The 20,692-nt window shown below is 36.8% G+C and overlaps 1 protein-coding gene across 1 annotated transcript; it reads right to left on the reverse strand.

Annotated features, from left to right (window-relative positions):
* Nucleotides 1-1,494: 1,494 nt before the first annotated feature.
* Nucleotides 1,495-19,309, reverse strand: TNFAIP6 (TNF alpha induced protein 6). The gene is made up of 6 exons (XM_032636742.1): nucleotides 19,139-19,309; nucleotides 14,142-14,279; nucleotides 12,314-12,475; nucleotides 8,199-8,427; nucleotides 6,066-6,106; nucleotides 1,495-2,185 (listed from the first exon to the last, which is right to left on the reverse strand). Exons 1-6 carry the CDS (start codon nucleotides 19,230-19,232, stop codon nucleotides 2,016-2,018), a joined length of 834 nt encoding a protein of 277 aa, XP_032492633.1. The 5' UTR covers nucleotides 19,233-19,309; the 3' UTR covers nucleotides 1,495-2,015.
* Between the last annotated feature and the right edge of the window lie 1,383 nt (nucleotides 19,310-20,692).

Raw genomic sequence — 20,692 nt, forward strand, 5'->3', positions numbered from 1 at the left:
AAATGGTGGTCATTTTGCAATGTATAAAAATATCAAATCACAGTATTGTACACTTGAAACTAATATAATATTGTAAGTCAATTACACTTCAATTTTTAAAAGCTGGGGGGAAAAAAGACCAAGAAGACTATGGGTGGGAGGAAAAGAGTAAAAACAATAGTGGAAAAAAAAAATTCATGATCAAGGAAGTAAAAAAAGTTTACATGTAGGCAGGAAAACATGAACAGAGAAATGTTATACTAGCCTTAAATAATATTCACCTAAATTAATTTCTCTGAGTTTAAAAAATAGCTATCTTCTGTTTACAGCTCCTTCTTGTTTATGCTTTGTCATCTAGAATTAGACTTTTATTCCTAAGTCTAACCCTGCATGAAACTGATTAAAAGGTGTATTACCTTTATATCACTGCTCCACTCAAATTGTAACATACATAGTAGCTTAAAACAACATGAATTTATTATCTTACAGTTCTGTAGTTCAGAAGTCCAATGGGACTCTTTGAGCTAAAATCAATGAGTCAGCAGGGATGCATTCCGTCTGGAAGTTCTAGGGGAGAATCTCTTTGCCTTTTCCAGCTTCCAAAAGCCACCCACAATCCTTGGCTCATGGCACCTTTCCTCCATCTTCAAAGCCATCAATGTTGCATCTTTCTGACTTTGCTTCTCTTGTCACGTCTTTTTTCTGACTCTTTTTCTTAAGCCTCCTTCATCCACTTTTAAGGACCCCTGTGATCACATTGGGCCCACCTGGACAATCCAGGATAATATCCCATTTTAAGGTCCTTAATCACTTGTGCAAAGTCCCTTTTGTCACCTAAGTTAGCATATTCACAGGTTTTGGGGATTAGGATGCAGACATCCTGGGAGGGAACACTGTTCTGCCTGCCACAGAAGGTTATATTTAATACCTCATTCTCTGACCACTACCTACTATCTCTCCAGTGCGTCCCCTTTCATACTTGATTTGACAATTCTTTGAGCCCACCACTTTTTTACTGTCGCTCATTTCCTTACTGTCCTCTCTTCACCCCTTATCAAACTAAATTCCTTGGGTTATCATTGCAATTCCCTTCTTACCCATATCCTCTACTCCTTTGCCTCTGTCTTATACTCACTTGGCAAAACTGACCCTGCTGACTCCTGCTCTCTCACTAATCTTTGTCCTGTGTAGCTGAACATGGCCAGAGGAAAAGAGACTTGCTGACCAATCTCCTGTTAAAGTCCATACCACAAAGGTCAAATGGACCTTAATGCTGCTGGTTAATGACCTGCTATTTTCCTAGTCCATTCACTTTCTCGCTTCCCTAGAGGATGTCTTTGTAGGCTGAGTGAGTAGTGCAGCCCACCAGCCATCCAGCCCACCACTCCCCATTAGTGTCATAAAGTCCAGCTTATCTCCCTCAAAAACATTTTTTTATTTTAATTAATCTCTGACTCAGTAATTCTACCTCTAGGACCCTATCCCAAATAATTAGAGAGCTGTACAAATACATATATGTCCAAGGATGTTTATTGAAACAATATTTATGAAAACTACCTATAATTCCCACAATAGACAGGCTTACATAAAGTATGGAACAATCATAGCATGGACAGTTTACAGAATACTGTAAATGAAATCATGTTTTTGCAGAATACTCAGCGATAGGGGAAAACGTGCACACCGTAAAGTTCAATGGTAAAAAATCCAAGATATCAAATTGTACATAGAGCAGCATTCCAAAATTTGAAATACAAATACATATAGATACATATATACATATACCACAAATCAAAAAATGACTAAAAGAAGAATATATGAATGTTAATGCTTGTTATTTTTATGCAATGGGATTATGGGAGATTTTATTCTCTCATTTAAAGTTTTCTGTATTTTCCAATTTTCCCCAAATTATCAGGTATTGCTTTCACATTTAGAAAAATAATAAATAAATGTTAATAATAATAATAATATAAAAGTGAGATCAAAGGGGCTCCAAAAGATAGAAACATAAATGCGGAATGTCTGTCTTTGCTTTATAAATGGCTAAATCTTCCAGCTAAAAAGTTTTTATTTCCAGGAGAAGTAGTACTTGTATTCTTTCCTTGACTGGATTTGGATAGAGGATCCACTGCAACATATTTGATTTGGAAACCTCCTGCTGTCACTGAAGCATCACTTAGAAACTTCAGGGTCATGACATTTCCTGGGGAGGAGGAAGGTGCAAAAGAACCATGATGTTACTCTCCTTCAATTTGGCTGACAATTCAAAGACTCATTCTCAGAGGAGAATATAAAAATTCATGAACAGGACTCCCAGAATTCAGAATTAGATTCTCAAGCTGTAGAGTCTGTAGTTTCACTGCCAACTGGGACCAGGACTGTCATATTTTTTCCTGTGGCTCTCCAATCTGTCCTAGAGGAAATTTTGTCTATTTTGTTTTCAGAGGTATTCTTTGTAGAAGGTACATCCATAAAATTACAGGAGAATGACAGGCAGTTCAAACCATTAAGATATGGATGGATTATTTACTAAATGAGGGCAACAAGCCTTGCATTTGTTAAAAAAAAAAAAAAAAAGAGCCCACAAAGCTAGATCCCTTTACTCAAAGCACCTAACTACATTTTACCTGCATTAAAGACCAAAATGTACCAAAAACAAAAAGGAAAAATGTTATTGTGTAAAATAAATATAGGAATATTTTTCTTTTTCAGGAAGGAAAGACCTTCTTAATCCAGATCACAAATCCAGAATTCATTACAAAAACCCCATATATATAAGATGAAAGGCACAGCTTGAAGTGCCTTTCATCTTATTTTCCAAAGCAACACTATGAGTTGGATACTATTAAAATAGTCATTTTTATAGACGAAATTGAGGCACAGAAAACCTGAGTAGCTTGCCCAAGGCCACAGGGTTATAAGTGGCAGAACCAGGTTTGAGTTCAGAGTTCATGCTGTGCTCCACTGTACTTTTCTCAAACTTGAAAGAGTTGTTTAAATTAAAAAAAAAAAATTTTTTTCCAGATTACTCAACTGGTTAAAATACAAATTGGCACTGTAGGGCTAGTGCTAATTTGGTGACATCTATCCACATCTAAGTGCACATCACCTATGATCCCAAAATTTCACTTCTAGAAATTTACTTTTTAAAAATAAAATAGCACTACAAAATAGAGTTTTTAAAATGTCTGGTGAAATGTTCAATAGCAAAAGAAAGAAAAATAGAAAAACAACCACCTTCAGGATGTTAAATATTGGTATATGACAAATTATGGTACCTATTAGGTAGTCATTAAAAAGAATTAGAATGATCTAAATATTATACTCTGACTTGAAAATAGCTCCATGGTCTCCGTGTATTGATATATAATGTTTGTATAATACAGGAAGACATCTGGAAGGACGGTCACCACATAGTTATCCAATGCCTTTCTTGGGTGGGGAGACATGAGAAGGGTGGGCACATTCTTTCTTTACATACCTTTTTTTTTTAAATTAATTAATTAATTTATTTATTTATTTTTGTCTGCCTTGGGTCTTCATTGCTGCACTCAGGCTTTCTCTAGTTGCAGTGAGCAAGGGCTACTCTTCGTTGTAGTGCTACTACATGGCATGTGGGATCTTCCCGGACTGGGGCACGAACCTGTGTCCCCTGCATCGGCAGGCGGACGCCCAACCACTGCGTCACCAGGGAGGCCCCTACATACCTTTTTTTAAAGTGGTACAGTTATGGGTAATTTTTAGTTTATTTAGTTTCTGTTTTTGTTTTTTAATATAAATATCCAGGGGTGAGTAAGTATATATTTAAGAAGAACACTAAATCAAAACGTTAACAGCATTATGCTTGACTGATAGGATAATACTTTAAACATATTTTATATCTTCTTTTTCTATTACTTTGTATCAATGTATTCTTCCTGCTGTTTTGCTAAATCTTTGGCTTTTTATTTAACTATGCTCTTTTCTGTTGATTTGTTTCTCTTTGAATAATAAATTGTGTGGGTTTTTCTTTTTTTAGTTCCTTGCAGTTGTGCAAGAAAAACACTGATTTTGTGTTACATTTGGAGTAAGTTTTGTCTGTTTTAAACAAAACAGGAAAAATATTAAGTTTTAGGCTTCTTTTTGACTCTCCCTTTGTTCATTTTGTTTTTATTTTAAAAATAGGATTCTCACCCCCCAAATACCTCCTACATCTCATAAAATGTCTTCTTTTCGTTTTCTGTTAACATAAAATATGTTCTCAAGTAAAGAATAATAGATAAATAGAAAGTTTAACAGATTACTCTTCCTAGGGAGACTGTAACAGTAATGAATTCATAAATTTTAAGCATTAATCATTCCAAGACTGAACAAGAATTTCCATCTCTTGTAATGATTCATAAATGAGAATTGCATATACTGCAAAGCTAGGGTGTGGGACTAATTTTAGCTAGTAGTATCTCAGCTTAAGGACTGCTTAGAAATTGCAACTCAATGTAGGTTTGTTGTTTTTAGTTGGAGAAGTATTGCGATAATTTTTTTATGATGTGGAGGAAAAATAGAGCAAGTCAGAATGCCAGGACTTCCCTGGTGGTGCAGTGGTTAAGAATCTGCCTGCCAATGCAGGGGACACAGGTTCAGGCCTTGGTCTGGGAAGATCCCACATGTCGTGGAGCAGCTAAGCCCATGCGCCACAACTACTGAGCTTGTGCTCTAGAGCCCACGAGCCACAACTACTGAGCCCATGTGCCACAACTACTGAAGCCAGTGTGCCTAGAGCCCGTGCTCTGCAACAAGAGAAGCCACCGCCATGAGAAGCCCGCGTACCACAACAGAGTAGCCCAGCTTGCGGCAACTGGAGATAGCCCACGTGCAGCAACGAAGACCGAATGCAGCCCAAAATAAATAAATTAATTAATTAATTAAAAAAACAAAAAAAGAATGCCAATTACTGGTGCTGGTGATGAAAATGAAAAGGAAAATGAAGACATCTAAGAAAGTAAAAGTTCTTAGTCAGAAAGTAGCAGTTTGAGGCAATAGCAATGGTATTGCTTATTGAGATAAATGTATGCTGCTACAGGGACATTTCTTGGGGTACATTTTAAGGAACAAAGTCACACAAAATAATTAGCAAGAGGAAAAAGATTTGGAAAACTGCCCACTATAGCTAGCCTTTTTAGATTTACTATGCATAATTAGCATAGTAAAAGTTCTCTGACATCTTCTAATAAAGAAACCTGTTTCACATTGTTTAATCCAATATTTCCCAAATTTACTTGACCTTAAAGCCCTTTTCTCATGTAATATCTATTAAAAACATCCAACAGAACTGTGTTCTTCACAAGACTCTGGGGATTGCTGTACTAATGTGAAAATGCAATAAATATGATGCAAAATTTTTTTCAGTGATAGAAGGTACTTTTAACAACTTTACAAATTACTTCAATCCTTTATCAATGAAAAGTTTAGACCTTTTATTACCACATTTTATGGGAATTATAAGCTACAGCAGTATTTATGGATTTGCAGATTCAAGACTATCTCAGACTGCATTTCCTGCAAATAACCAGAGTACACATCTTTAGTGCAAGGAGTTGGTAAAAGTCTTTAAATATAAATAAGCACTTCTTTGCCTTTTACAAGCTAGCAAGCTATATCTGTCTTCAGCTCTCTCAACTTTAAAAAGTATATAGTATGGCCTTCCCTGGTGGCGCAGTGGTTGAGAATCTGCCTGCTAATGCAGGGGACACGGGTTCGAGCCCTGGTCTGGGAGGATCCCACATGCCGCGCAGCAACTAGGCCCATGAGCCACAACTACAGAGCCTGCGCGTCTGGAGCCTGTGCTCCGTAACAAGAGAGGCCCGCGCACCGCGATGAAGAGTGGCCCCCACTTGGCACAACTAGAGAAAGCCCTCGCACAGAAACGAAGACCCAACACAGCAAAAATAAATTAAATTTAAAAAAAAAAAAGAAAAAAAAAAAAAAAACTTAAAAAAAAAAATTAAAAAAAAAAAAAAGTATATAGTAATAACTACTGGATCCTTCATTTTCACTGATACTGAAAAAGCAAATCATAGTTTTGTTCTTCAATTTAGAGCCATTACCTGTACTAATGATGTCTTCTGGAAGCTCATCTCCACAGTATCTGAAAGAGAATTTTTTAAAAAGAGAGGTCACATGAATGATTATTATATAGCTATTGCAAGTGGCTCTTACTGATAATTGACGTACTTTATTTCCCCTAAGTAATGGCTCATTTTTCTATTATTTTACAACATTTTATTGTTATCTTTATTTATTTTTACTTGAATTTGTAAGAGAGAAGAGGGGTTAAAACTGTTTGAAATATCCTTCTCACAGCATTAATGAGATTCTTAAGAAAGAATTTGTGGCATTACTGTGTGCCTACAAAGCTTTTTGTGTGGTAGACAATTTGAATCTATTTGGAAATTTTTTATATTTGTTTCTGATTAATCTCATGAAGTTTTCTTCACAGAGAAGAATGGGTGTATGGCTGATTTAAAAGGGAAAGAATTACGTTGGACCTCATAGACATAAGAGGGTGTGATTTTTATCTGAATCATGGCTTGAAGGGAATTCCCTTGCACATGATAATATAAAAAGTAAGGGTTTTTATCAGTTTCTAAAACGATGTAATTTATTCCTGAGGGGGAGAAAGTCTATTATAAAGGTAAATCACACAATATAATCCAATAAATAACAAATTAGCCTGTAGATTAAAAAATCATTTATGATTTTATCTAGAGCTCTAATTGATTTCTGAAACTAGGTTTAGAATAAAAATGTTACCTTAATTCCCAAGGTAGGAGGTCCATTCTTTCAAAAAAGACTTTGTTCTTAATTCCTCCAACCCTACTTCTAGTCTTCTTCAAACTATTTTAAAAAACTATAAATTTTTCTATAGTAGTAGTCTCAGCTAAAGAACAAAACAAAACAAAAACCACTTTCCATCCAAAAATTGCTGTTCATTTATGCAACAAATGCCTTTGTTTTTCTTTGTATTTAAGTTACAGATTTCAAAGTCAATAAAAAGATATTGTCTGTCATTTTTAATTATCCCCACTACTATTTTCTTTCATTAAGTTACTATTATGGATAATAGAGAATTGATAACTGATAATCTATTGATAATGGATAGTCTAAAATACACATTATTAAGTGGGGACCTGAATACATAAAACACCTTAACTGTACACTCTTTAATTTACAATATTTTGTAAAATGTTGCAAATTTTGTATTGTAAAATTTAAACTATGTTAAAGATATGGATGGGAACACAAAAAAAGTGTGTCCCAGCATGTTAAAAAACCCAGGGAGAAATACTGAGGAAAGAAATACTTGTTTTTTATGGCAAAGAAAGTTATTTTTAAAAAGATATCCATTGTATATTTAACTAAACTATATGAGAGAAGGGGCTATAGTTTACTTACTTGCCTTATATCCATAATGCTTAGTACAATGCTTTGTACACAGAAGAAAGGCAACAATTATTGAATTTATAATTATTTTTAGGAAGTTGACAGAAATCAGAACATTTAAAAAAACCCCAAAATTTCCCAACTCATACATCTTCTTTCTCCTGTTAGTCAAATCTTGAGGTCTTTATAAATAGAATATGTAACTAATTGTTACAACTTAACAAATCAAAAAGCATCTATAACTATTTTAATAAGTAGACATAGCAGCTGACTATGGCTTGTTATGAGTAACAGAGCAAAAAAAAGTCGTGGTTAAAAAAGGATACCTTGGGGCTTCCCTGGTGGCGCAGTGATTAAGACTCCGCCAGCCAATGCAGGCGACACGGGTTCGAGCCCTAGTGCAAGAAGATCCCACATGCCGCGGAGCAGCTAAGCCTGTGCACCACAACTACTGAGCCTGCGCTCTAGAGCCCATGAGCCACAACTACTGAAGCCCACACGCCTAGAGCCTGTGGTCCGCAACAAAGAGAAGCCACCCCAATAAGAAGCCCGCACACCACAACAAAGAGTGGCCCAGCTTGCCACAACTAGAGAAAGCCCACGTGCAGCAATGAAGACCCAACTCAGCCAAAAATCAATAAATGAATAAATTAATTTTTTAAAAAAGGATACTCTGTTGCAGGAGAATAGATAAACTGGAAAATCAATGTTGTAGGGACAGTTGGAGAGAAATAAAAGAAACATCATGCAAAATATCGGGTGTTCATTAGCTTCCTGTATGGAGAAACAATACATACCTTCCCACAAAGCCATGGACATCATCGTAACTGTCATATATCTCAACATAGTCAGCCAAGCAAGCTGGGTCATCTTCAAGGTCAAAGTCCAAAAAACTCAGGTGAATACGCTGACCATACTTGAGTCTAATGTGCCAGTAGCAGATTTGGTTATCATCATACTCATTTGGGAAGCCTGGAGTTTTAAAAATTTGCTTTGGATCTGTGAAGACACCACCACACTCCTTTGCTGAAAAGAGGAAAAAAAAAAATGATAAGAAAGCATTTTAAAAAAATGATTCCTACTTTAAAAAAGATATTCATTTCTTAGTGTCCATCTATTTAGTAGTTTTTATGAAATAAAAATAAAATGATTTAATATATAGCATCCATAGTATATTGTGTGTAACTGTAGCTAAAGAATAAAAGTTTTTTCATTAATAGTTGCTAAATTCTCTAAAATGAATATAGACCACTTGTGAATTTTTTTTTGTTCTAACTTTTAAAAAATTAATTAATTTATTTTTGGCTGCATTGGGTCTTCGTTGCTGCGCGCGGGCTTTCTCTAGTTGCAGTGAGCGGGGGCTACTGTTTGTTGCGGTGCGTGGGCTTCTCCTTGGGGTGGCTTCTCTTGTTGCGGAGCACGGGTTCTAGGCACACGGGCTTCAGTAGTTGTGGCAGGCGGGCTCTAGAGCACAGGCTCAGTAGTTGTGGCGCATGGGCTTAATTGCTTCGTGGCATGTGGGATCTTCGAGGACCAGGGCTCGAACCTGTGTCCCCTGCATTGGCAGGGAGATTCTTAACTGCCGCGCCACCAGGGAAGTCCCCACTTTTGAGTTTTTTAAAAAGTAAAACAGCAAGAAGGAATAATAATTGTGCTCCTGTTGACATTTTTGCTCTGTTTACGTTTTAAGCATAGGATGCATGTCTTATGCGTACACTTAAGTGTGTTTTGACAAATACATATGCCCATATTACCAACAGCCCAATCAAGATGACAGGGATTTTGTTCTGTGCTGTCACCACTGTGTCTTCAGGGACTCAGACACTTGGAATAATGAGTCCAATAAATTCTGTTTGGGAAATCATTATAGAATATGAAGATCACTTAGGGAATTTGAAGGTCACTCTAATCCAGTTAAAAGGAATAATTTATAATCATTCTATACTCCTTTTACTGGTTTACATTAGCAACTTAATCCTAATACTATTTGAGGATTTGGTGGAGATATCCATGTTGGTTTTTTCAAGTCATTTACCATTTCATCGATTTCTGTCCTGTCCCATAACCTGTTATAAGAACAAACAATCTCCGCCAGAACAATGATTTTACAGTATGCCTAAAGAGAAAGCTGTGGAAGGGCCCCAGTTAATTTTAAATATCACCTAAATATCTAGTGTCTTGAAAAAAAGATACAAACTGGAAACTCAAAAATAATCTGAGTGGTGGTGATGGTAGTGGTGACTCTGGATAGCATTCAAAGGTATTTTTTATTATATCAATTAGAGGGTTTTTTTTTTTTGGCTGTGCCACACAGCTTGCGGTATCTTAGTTCCCCGACCAGGGATCCAACCTGTGCCCTCGGCAATGAAAGTGCCGAGTCCTAACCACTGAACCGCCAGAGAATTCCCCAATTAGAAGTTTTTTACAAGAATATTCTCCTTTAAAATAACTATTACAATAAAAAATTGTGTTAGAATCCTTCACACCATAGAAGTAAAGGAAGCTTATCACCCCAGGGTAGAACAGGCTCTTAGAAAGGCAAGGAAGTGACAAAAGAGGGTCAGGGATCTAGTCTGAGCTCTGCGTCCAGTCTATACCTCAGTTTCTCCATTGGTAAAATAAATATAGTCATGTCTCTCCTGTTACCTCCCTCACAGGACTATTATGAGGGTAAAATATAAAGGATAGCTTAAGGGTATTATGCAAAGTGTAAGCTATTCTTATTGTATTATTAAATATTATATAATACATAGTTTATATGTGCACATAAGCATGTACAGTGCCCGCTTTGGGAATGATTTTCTCTGTCCCATAGCATCCTATCTTTGATGTATATATCATTAGATTAGGAAAAATATTCAAATATTGAACTAACTCGTTTTTATATTTAGCTATATCTATTCAGCTCTATACTTCGTGTTACATATAATTATTGCCTCATCTCTTGCTTATTTAGAAAATGACAGATTTATAAAGCAGGCTGGGTCCCTGAGGACTGACAGCTAATTGGTTAAGAAGTATTCATACAGGAGGCAGTCGACATCATGCCACACATTCAGAACTCGAATGAGCAAGCTGACTTCTGAACACTTCTGAATGACCCTATTCTTCCTTGCTTCAATCAACTCTAACTTGGTGGTATTGATTAATTAATAATCATTGCTTTATTTTTCTGATACCATTATGATTTTTTTCATTCCAATTATTTTTCAATGAACTGTTCTCCCATTGCTAGTTCAGGTGGCCCCCAGTCCCCTTCAGGTTGACCACATCCTAAATAATCAGTATATCACTGAATCCAAAAGTAAGCTGAGACTTGAGTAAGCACAAGTCTCCCAGGATTCTGTACACACATTCCCAGAGTAAAAAGCATTCAGCCTCTATAAGAAACAAAAGCAGCTTATAAAAATTTGTAAGTTAAGGTGGCATTCTTATAAAAGGGCAATGAAATACTGTAAGAATCTTTCCATTTGTACTTCTACATCTTCCTTAGACTTTGACCTTTGGAAATGATTGAGTAGATGCTCAGAGATCCTGGAGTTTATCAAGCAGAAGAATCAGATAATATACTTGGAAATAGAAGTACTCTTAAGATTAAAAAGAGAGTTGCCTGTATAAATATATTTAAGAAAAAGGAAGAGAGAAAGAGAGGAAAAGAAGATATATGAATTATTAACAATGACTAAATATAGGACTAAATATAGTATACTATAGGCTTAAAGTATGTCAAAGTGATTTGAAAGTCATAGTCTATATGAATGCACATTATTCATATTTTTTGAATTTTATTTATTTTTTATACAGCAGTTCTTATTAGTTATCTATTTTATGCATATTAGTGTATATATGTCAATCCCAATCTCCCAGTTCATCCCACCCCACCCCCATTTATTCATATTTTGTCTCAAGTGGGAATAGGTGACAGCTCTAGGAAAAATTCTTTTCTACTTGGAGTATACATTATTGTGAGGTAGAGGTTAGTTGCAAATGTGAGAAACTGTTCTCCAATGGTTAATATTATTAAATAATAAATTCTATAATAATATGCTAGAACTTCACTGTAATCTCCTACTTTGTCATGGACATTCTCTAAGGTAGATCCAAATGGGACACCACCTGAGGATGTTTATGATCATATATCTGGGAAATACTTTGTAACATGTTGTAACACTTTGTAATATTATCCTGGGGGAAAAACATCCCAAAACAACAGTCTACTGTTTTCTCCAACAGCATGGACCAAGAATTACTGTTTATAGTAATTATAATGTGTTAATTTTCTCTTTAAAGTTTTCCTAGCTGCAATCAACCATGGAAAAAGAATATGAATAAACAGGTACTTACAATAATAACTAGCATATCCAGTATATATTTGTTAAAACAAACCACAGAGTGAGGGTTGGTTACTTTGGAAGTTTAAGAATTTATGCCCAAAAAGAAATTAGGGAAAAACTTTGTTTATTCTGTCTCCCTTTTCTCATTCTATTAAAGGGATAATTTTGAACAGTTAACATTTGGTAGTACTACTTCTTGGTTTTAGCTAATTAACTGTGACAAGTTTATAATCTTTTTTTTTTTTTTTTTTGTCCTTTGTAATCAGGAAGTTCCCTGGCACAGAAAAGAATTAAGTCGTGATCTCACCTGCCTACTAATTACTGGCTGTCTGAAAGTTACTTAAGCTCTTGAACTTTAGTTTCCTGAATTCTAAAATGGGTATAACAATAAAGTGACAGTGTGGATGAAGAGACATAAGTCAGTGTGTGGCACAGCATAATCATTCTATGAATGGTAGTTGTTATTAATAATTATCGTTACTAAATTGCTCTCTCTGGAAGAAGTCATTTCTTTTTACTAAGCTCTTAGTAACCTGTACCTGTTTTTATATAGTATAAAATTATTGTTTTTGACAAACCATGTGGGTTGTAGCAATAAGCATCCCATCTTTCACTTCTGTTCAGACGGACTCCATAATCAATAATACCAGTTTTTCCAAATCCACAGTTGGGCCCTGGCTTCACAATGGGGTATCCAACTCTGCCCTTGGCCATCCACCCAGCAGCACAGATGTGAAATCCTGCAAGAGAATGGAAGGGTAATGGCTTAACTGGTTATTTCCTCAGCTGAGCAAAGGTCATCTCAACCAACATGGCCCCTTGCAACAGGGACAGTGTCTTAACTGCCCAAATCCACTTCATATAAAAGGGGAAGAACTGTTTTCTTAAAAAATAAAGTTTGAATGTATATAAAAGTTCTTGTAACATCTGACTTTTACTAGGAAATGACATCTTACTTGGAAAAAAAAAACAAGCAGATGGACTAGGAAATAATAATACCATGGATATGAAAACAATCCAATTTCAGAGCTGGCTTCTTTTCACAAATGACCGAGCTAGTGCCATGAGTTAATTTCTGGAATTACCATCAATACTGAAAAAAATTTTTTCAGATGATAATTTCTCCTTCAGGGTCAATTAAGATATCACTAGGGCTTCCCAGGTGGCGCGGTGGTTGAGAGTCCGCCTGCCGATGCAGGGGACACGGGTTCGTGCCCCGGTCCGGGAAGATCGCACATACCGCAGAGCGGCTGGGCCCATGAGCCGTGGCTGCTGAGCCTGTACGTCCGGAGCCTGTGCTCCGCAACGGGAGAGGCCACAACAGTGAGAGGCCTGCGTACCGCAAAAAAAAAAAGAAAGAAAAAAAAGATATCACCAATATTTTAAAAATTTGAATAGGGATAAAAGTACTCATACATTTCGAACAAAGCCTCAGCCTTGTTTTCCTTACTCAACTTTGGAGGCTGTTTTAATAGTTGCCGATGCCACCCAAGAACGATTTGACTACAAGTCCCCCATGGCTAGTAATGTCTCTGGCCTTTGTATACCTCATTCCATTTACTGCGTCACACACACAGCCCAAAGGGTATAGACTGAGCAGTCATCTGGGGAGACTTTGGGGCATTTTCGAGAACACCTTTATTTTTGTCTTGGGTAATGTATAATAATAGTATGAGCTTTGCCAGGTATGTTCCTATCAGCAAAGGGATATCTTCAGTGGAGAAGAAAATTCTGAATTAGGGTGGCCTTTTGGATTCTCCTGAAAGTCCAGGAGAGACAGTAGCAACCCGTTTTTTTTAATATAAAGAAGCAAATAGCATTTGTTAACTACTGGGTTTTCACCGGGTGTCCTGACATCATCTTCCCAGTTTCTTTCATCTGCCACCTTACAACTTGCTTATCCTCCTTTTCCTCATGGCTTTTGATCCTAAAGTACAAATGCATTCTCCCACTTAATGTAAAAAAAAGAAAAGGAAAAAATTGAAAATAATTGAAAAAAAATCCACTAAATTCACTATTTCTTCTACCAAGTAAATTTCCTTGTAAGACAACATAGTAGCATCATTTAACAGCTGAGGAAAATGACACACAGACGTCAAGAAGAGATAGAATGATATTAAAAATGAATAGCAATGGCATTAAAATTAATGAGGGGTTTAAATGATATCGAGATAATGATGTCTTCATTTTCTTTTGATGTTTATTTATTAGCTCCCAATGGGGTGTGACCCCAACTAAGTTACTAGTAGTAAGAATTGTCTACCAGCTCTAGGCAGAGAAGATGAGAGTAGCCAGAGGAACTATTAGCAGGGGTGGAGAGAAAAGTCTTAATGAGGGGTTGCAGGAAAGGTGGAAAATTTTTTTTCCAAGGGTGAAAAAGAAGAAGATTATTGTCAAAGCTGTTACCAATTTTTCTGGCTGCCTCTAACTGCTTGTAGGTGGCAAGATGGCCACCTTCATATTCACACACCGCCTTCGCTTCTGCGTAGGTGAGCTTGTACTTGCCAGACCGCGCTTCTCTGTGGTACACGCCTGCTGCTTGTTCTGTGAATTCACAAAATGTCGTCAATGCACTATTATCCATTCTTGTGGAACAAGGGAAATTTTGTGGCCTCAGCTGGAAGATTACATCAGCTATTGTTCCCGCCAAAGGGTTCCCTGGGTCAGCTGCCTTGAGTGGCTAAGTTTTCATTGTTAGAAAGCTTTGGGAAAAAAATATGAATGAGGGGAATTTGGGGGGACATAGAAACTTGAGGCTAAATTATTTTTTGAACTGATAACCTGAAAGAAAGTTTTAACACAACATTGTATTTCTGCATTATCCAAAGGTGATAGAATTTTGACTTTTTTTTTTTTTTTTTTTGCGGTACTCGGGCCTCTCACTGCTGTGGCCTCTCCCGTTGTGGATCACAGGCTCCGGACGCGCAGGCTCAGCGGCCATGGCTCACAGGCACAGCCGCTCCGCGGCATGTGGGATCTTCCCGGACGGGGGCACAAACCCGTGTCCCCTGCATCGGCAGGCGGACTCTCAACCACTGCACCACCACCAGGGAAGCACTGACTTTTTTGTTTTTTTGTTTTTTGACTTTGTTTTAAAAACTTGGAAAGGTAAGCAATAGGAAAAGAAAAGGAGTTGAAGGCAAAAGAAACCAATGAAAATTGGCTTACAATGAAGGAGAAAAGTAAGCCAAAATATCCATTTGAGGGAAATGACTAATGCAGTATGATCGAGAATTTAGTAAACAAATCAAAAACTGAGGAAAAGTTTAAAGGAATCCAAGGCAAGCAAATATTACATTGAAGAAAAGAAAAATAGATTTAACTACAGCAGAGAAAAAGTGGGACACACCTAACTACCAGTTCCTAAGTTCTTTATCTGGTTTGTCTTTTTCGGTTCACATTTGTTCCCAACGTATTTCAGATAGTGTTAAGTCATACATGAGCCATCTCCCAATAGATCACTGTTTAAAATGATTGTTTTGAGTCTGGAGTGCATTTTGCCATAGAAACAATGTGAAAAGATTCCCAAGACAATAATCATAACATAGCGCTAACAGTTCTATGTTGACTGTCAGATTATTGTTAAGTCTTTGTCCCCTGACCTGTGCAATCAGCCACCATCAAGACCATTTCCAACGAGAACGTATGTTTCTTGGCATGCAGCAAGATATGAATCCAGCAGTATTAGAAATACTGTTCTTTACTCTCTTCCCCAAGCTGAAGTTGACAATGCCACAGTTCAATAGGAGGTGCTGCTTGGCATTTTTCTGGACTCCAAGGGATACTGCTCTTATACCTTATACGGAAAAAGCCTGTCATTAATACACAGTACCTTAGTGCATCTGATACTTAGAGGTCAGAGAACACAAGGAACATCAAAGTCATTTTCCCCTTTGAGAGTCACCTACTTCCCAAGTGTCCTTCATAGGACACTTTACACATAGGGTAAAGCCTCATTAACTAAACTTTTACTCGTTTCCAATTTGGCTGTTTTAAGAATATACCATGAGGTACTTTGATGGGTGCTGGGGATCAAGCCCTATTCTCAAGCAACTCGAGCACTAGTGGGCAATGCAAGTACATCTATTTTGAAGTACAGGGGTACTAAGGCTTTTAGTAGAGAAGGAGACATGTAGTGCTTACTAATGTATTGTGATGGAGATTATTGTTACTTTTTAAAAATGTTAAAACTGTATATGTTCTCTATTTTATTTTATTTTTTTTGCGGTACGCGGTCCTCTCACTGTTGTGGCCTCTCCCGTTGTGGAGCACAGGCTCCGGACGTGCAGGTTCAGCGGCCATGGCTCACGGGCCCAGCCGCTCCGCGGCATGTGGGATCTTCCCAGACTGGGGCAAGAACCCGTGTTCCCTGCAACGGCAGGCGGACTCTCAACCACTGCACCACCAGGGAAGCCCTGTATCTGTTCTCTAAAAGATCTTTATTTGAAAAAATTTTGTAAGAATTATTTTGTCTGCCAAGGTTTCTCAAACTAAGATTTCCGTGATATTTTACTCCAGAAGTAAAAATATGTTGTACTAAAAACACGACAGCAAGCTCCAAATGGAGTCCCTTATGCTAAGCCCCACATCACCAAACCAAGACTTAAGTATGGTTTCGGCTCACCCAGAAATGGAATCTTAAACCAGTCAGTCAGAAATCTCCTGATCACCACCAGTTAGGTCATCTGCCTGATAGACCCCTGCCATCCGCTGAAGGAAAGTAACCTTGCCATAACCAACCTGCTTTTTCACCTAGTAAAACTTCCTTCTGCCTGCTCCCTTCTGCCTATGAAAGTCTTGCATTTTGTACCACTCCTCGGAGCTCCTTTCTATCTGTTAGATTGGATGCTGCCAAATTCAAATGGATTTTTGCTCAGATAAACTCAAAATTTTAAGTATGCTTCAGTTTCTCTTTTAACAGATGTTTGCAGGAAAAAAATAAATTAACAGAAAAAAATTTTTTAATAATTTTAAGTTTTCTTCCTGGTAGTTTTTCTTAAACTTTTGGTACCTCTTAAACTTGTCTAGTAATAAGATAGTAACTTAAATAGCAGAAATGTCTATGCTATAATTTTTAGTTTATTAAATAATATTAATATTCCACACTGTTCCTGAAAGAGACCCAAACTTCCCATTATTTTGCCTTATGAACAGTTGAGTACCCTTGGCATGTGTACTTGACAGTTTTAAGCACACATTTATTTTAAAGTATTTCTCAATTCAGAATTTTAAACTACTAAGATGGTCCTTTGTACAATGAGTCCTAATCTAAAAAATTTCACCTTTCAGAGGAAGTAATAATTTATTAATTTTTCTAGCTGTCATTCACTGAAATTGAAAATCTATTTAACCAATAACTTCCTTTTCCTTTTAGTAAGTGGTGACACAATACTATGTTGGCTCTGATTTCTATTCCTGGTTCTACAGTGGACCAGTTGTGTGACCTTGTATAAATCACTTCCTGAGCTTCAGTTTCTTCATCTATCCAATGAGAATAATGACACCTATTTTTTGGAATATATAAACCATAAAACCCATAAGCATAGCTTCTGAATCCTAGTAGGAGCTCATGATAATGTTACTTTTCCCTTCTCCTTTTTTGGATTCAATACAATGGCTAAAAAGAATTGCTTATCTGTACATTTTTTGATTTTCATAATCCATTTAAACTAGTTGAAGTCTCTTGTCCTTAAGTGTCTTTAAAAAAAATTACTATCTAAGGAATTAGAGGATATAAGAGTTAAAAATAAACCTTAGGGGTCCCTTACTTCAGACTTCTCATTTTACCAGTATGGGACTGAGACCAAGAGTTTAAAGTGCCTTGTTCTTGATAGTTGCTAGCAGATTCCTACCTTCTAATTCAACTCTCTTCCCTCCCTAAATAGTTTTCTAATACTACATTGGCCTAACCAACTGTAAACAATTTATGCTAGGCTGACTGATGAATAATTTGTCTCACATTGAAGCGTGAAGCACGGTGCAATCACTCCGGGCCTCAAATGTGCAGCATATACTATCAACAAACATTTGGGTTTGCGCCTCTCTATCTCTAGGACAGAACTCCTATTGTCTAGGTTTATATTTTGGTGATATACAACATCACTTTAAAAAAAAAAACAACAACTCCAAATTACTTGATCATTAGCAAATTTGACAGCATTTCAAAGTTTATCCATGTGGGTTTAACTCTTACTAGCTTTATGATCATCTTTGTCATTTCTGACAAATAGGTGTGTATTTCCCAAGTTTGATGGTGTGCAATGAAAATAAAGAGACTTGCTCATTCCTCTAGTAAATTCCAGACCCCATCTTGGCCAAATGGATTGCACTGTTCAGCATGAAAGCTGTTCACTGGCTCAAACTGAAAAAAGAGGCTGCAAGGCTGTGCATTGCAATCGAGCTTTCTAATGAAATCCGCATGGCTGCAGTTATTACCAGAGAGAAACATGCTGAAAGGGAAAATATTCTATAACTATGTGCTGCTTAGCAAGCATAACATCAAGATCTAGGTTAATTTTGCTCTCTCTTTATTTATTTTATACAAGGATTTGTCAGTTTTCTTCTTGAGCAAGTCATATTTTTTTCACTATCAAACACAACAGTGAACATAAAGCAGTATTAATTTGTATCATGAGAATTAAAGCATTGTTTAGAGTACTATATGGGGTATTTTGGGTTTTCTCTATTTAACCTTTTTTGGTCTGTTGTTTATATTCGCAGTTAGGTCTATGTCATTCCTTACATTTAACAAAACAAAGCAACAAAAGAAACTTTCCTTGTCTAACAAAAGAGGTAGAAAGGTATTTAAATGGATAGCTCAAACAAAAGAAATCAAGTGGTAAGAATGCATCCAGAAATACAAGCTTTTTTCATTTTTTTCTGTATTACAAGCTGGCTTTGTCAAACTAGTCAAAAGATGTTTGGAAAAAGCATGATATACACTACAGGTCAGAGTACATGGAGCAATGATTATAAAATTATTGTATATTCCAATTTACCTGTTGTAATTCTCTTATGGTCACCTGTTATGAAATCTGACTAGAAATGCATTGAAATGAAAACAAAATAATATATTGGTGGTTTTATTTTGTTAAGGAAACATTCTGCACTATACCACCACACCTTCTTTGAAAATTTTAAAGCATATTTTCATATGGAATATAAATATTAACCTCTATTTTCTACTGAAAAGTTCACTTTATAAAAAGCTATTTTAAAATTTTAGAAGGCAGAAACACTTTTTTAAAAATTATATATGCATTCCAGTATCTATCTTTCCCAAGCATTTTCTTTGAAAACATCAGCCTTGAACAGAAGAGAAAAATTTACAGCTTTGATTCACTTCTCCATGAATTCAAAGAAGCCACTTTCCCAACAAGAAGCTCATGAGTGAAGTTTCTTACCAAGCCATATGGAGTTATGAAAAATTCCATTTCTGAATCCCCATCCGTGAGCCTCTTCCCACAGCAAGACAAATAAGTAAATTAAGATGATCATATCTCAGTTGTAGAGAAGGAATAGCCTGTTAGGGGCTGCTCAGGATAAATTCCCAGAGCAGAGGCTGAAATGTGTCTGAAACATCTGGTTTCCACATCTTTAAATGGTTTTTCTTTTTTTTTTTTTTTTTTTTTTTTCAGCTGTGAGGTCAGCAAGTACTCTCCAATGGCATTTTCCTCTGTAGAGTTACACAATTAACTCACTGTCTGAGGCAAATTCTCTGACTCATTTGCATTGGCAGCCAAAACTAAGGATATAGAATGATCATCTACATTTTAAAATTCACTTACTTTGAAAGGGGATCATTTATTCTATCTGTCATGGACACTTTTCTCTTAGGAAGTTTGTTTAACTTGGTGCAGATTCAGCAGTGGTTTCAAAACAACAAAAGAAAGACACCAGTAGGGATTTTAAGAGAAACCCTGAATATCTTATTTGCAGTAAGGCAATTATGCGGTATGGGGTTTGGGGTTAAACACTTGAACTTGACCCTGGTGATGTTACTTTAGTTTTCCTTAAACATTGCCAAGCTTGTATAGAACGTTTGAAACAAAAAGTGTGCACAGCTGGCAAACTCTAAACTGTCTCCAGTGATGTAGCATTTCTTTACCCTCTCCTCTGCTTTTGTCCTGGGTGGGGTCTGTTGCAGTCCTTGGTTTATTGTGGTCAGTAGGTAAATACATCAGCTTCCAGAAAAGTAGTTCAGTTTCAGAGACTTAGGACATTCCAGCATTTTGGGGCTATCTTATAATACAAATTTTTCCAGGCCACAAATCCTTGATTTTTTGGGAGGAAGGTGGGTGGGTAGATAGTCTTAGAGTTAATTAAAATATGGCCTTACGTTCCCCGAACCACTCTAACTTTGAAGATGATTGAAATCATAGGTAACAGTTATCATAGAAAAGTCACCATGCCTTGAAATACCCCAAATTTTCCTCTCCTTTTGTGCAAGGTCCTTGGGGAACCTGTCTGGTAATACCCCACTGCTCTGATGGTAGTGGCGTTTCCTGTGATTGACAGCCATTTTTTTTGGCAGCTTTGGCTTCTCTTTCTCATTTGTCATTCTTCACTACTTAGCAGTCTCTACTCTTGCTACCAAACTGCTTCCCATTTGCTCCCATTATATTCATTTCTCTCATGCTTTCTTAGTTCCGCCATTGATATTGGAATCTGGATTTGCTCTGATCTAAAGTCAGCCTTGAATCCCTTAGGCATCTTTGTGTTGCACATCAAAGGCTTAGACTGATCTTATCTCTCCTGGAAAGAGCAGTTGTGGGGGGTAGGCTGAGGGTGCAGAATTTACTGGGTACTCACTGAGATGCGCATAAAGCTGTTAGGGTTCAAAACTCTCTATATTGGACCCACAGCAGATGAGAGATGAGGGGATTATATCCCAGTTCACTGACAGAATTAGAAGGTTTAAGTTTGGTGCAAAAGAGGATCTAGTCTAGACCAGGTAG

This window comes from Phocoena sinus, chromosome 7 (assembly GCF_008692025.1).
Source record: "Phocoena sinus isolate mPhoSin1 chromosome 7, mPhoSin1.pri, whole genome shotgun sequence".
NCBI classification, from domain to species: Eukaryota; Metazoa; Chordata; class Mammalia; order Artiodactyla; family Phocoenidae; genus Phocoena; species Phocoena sinus.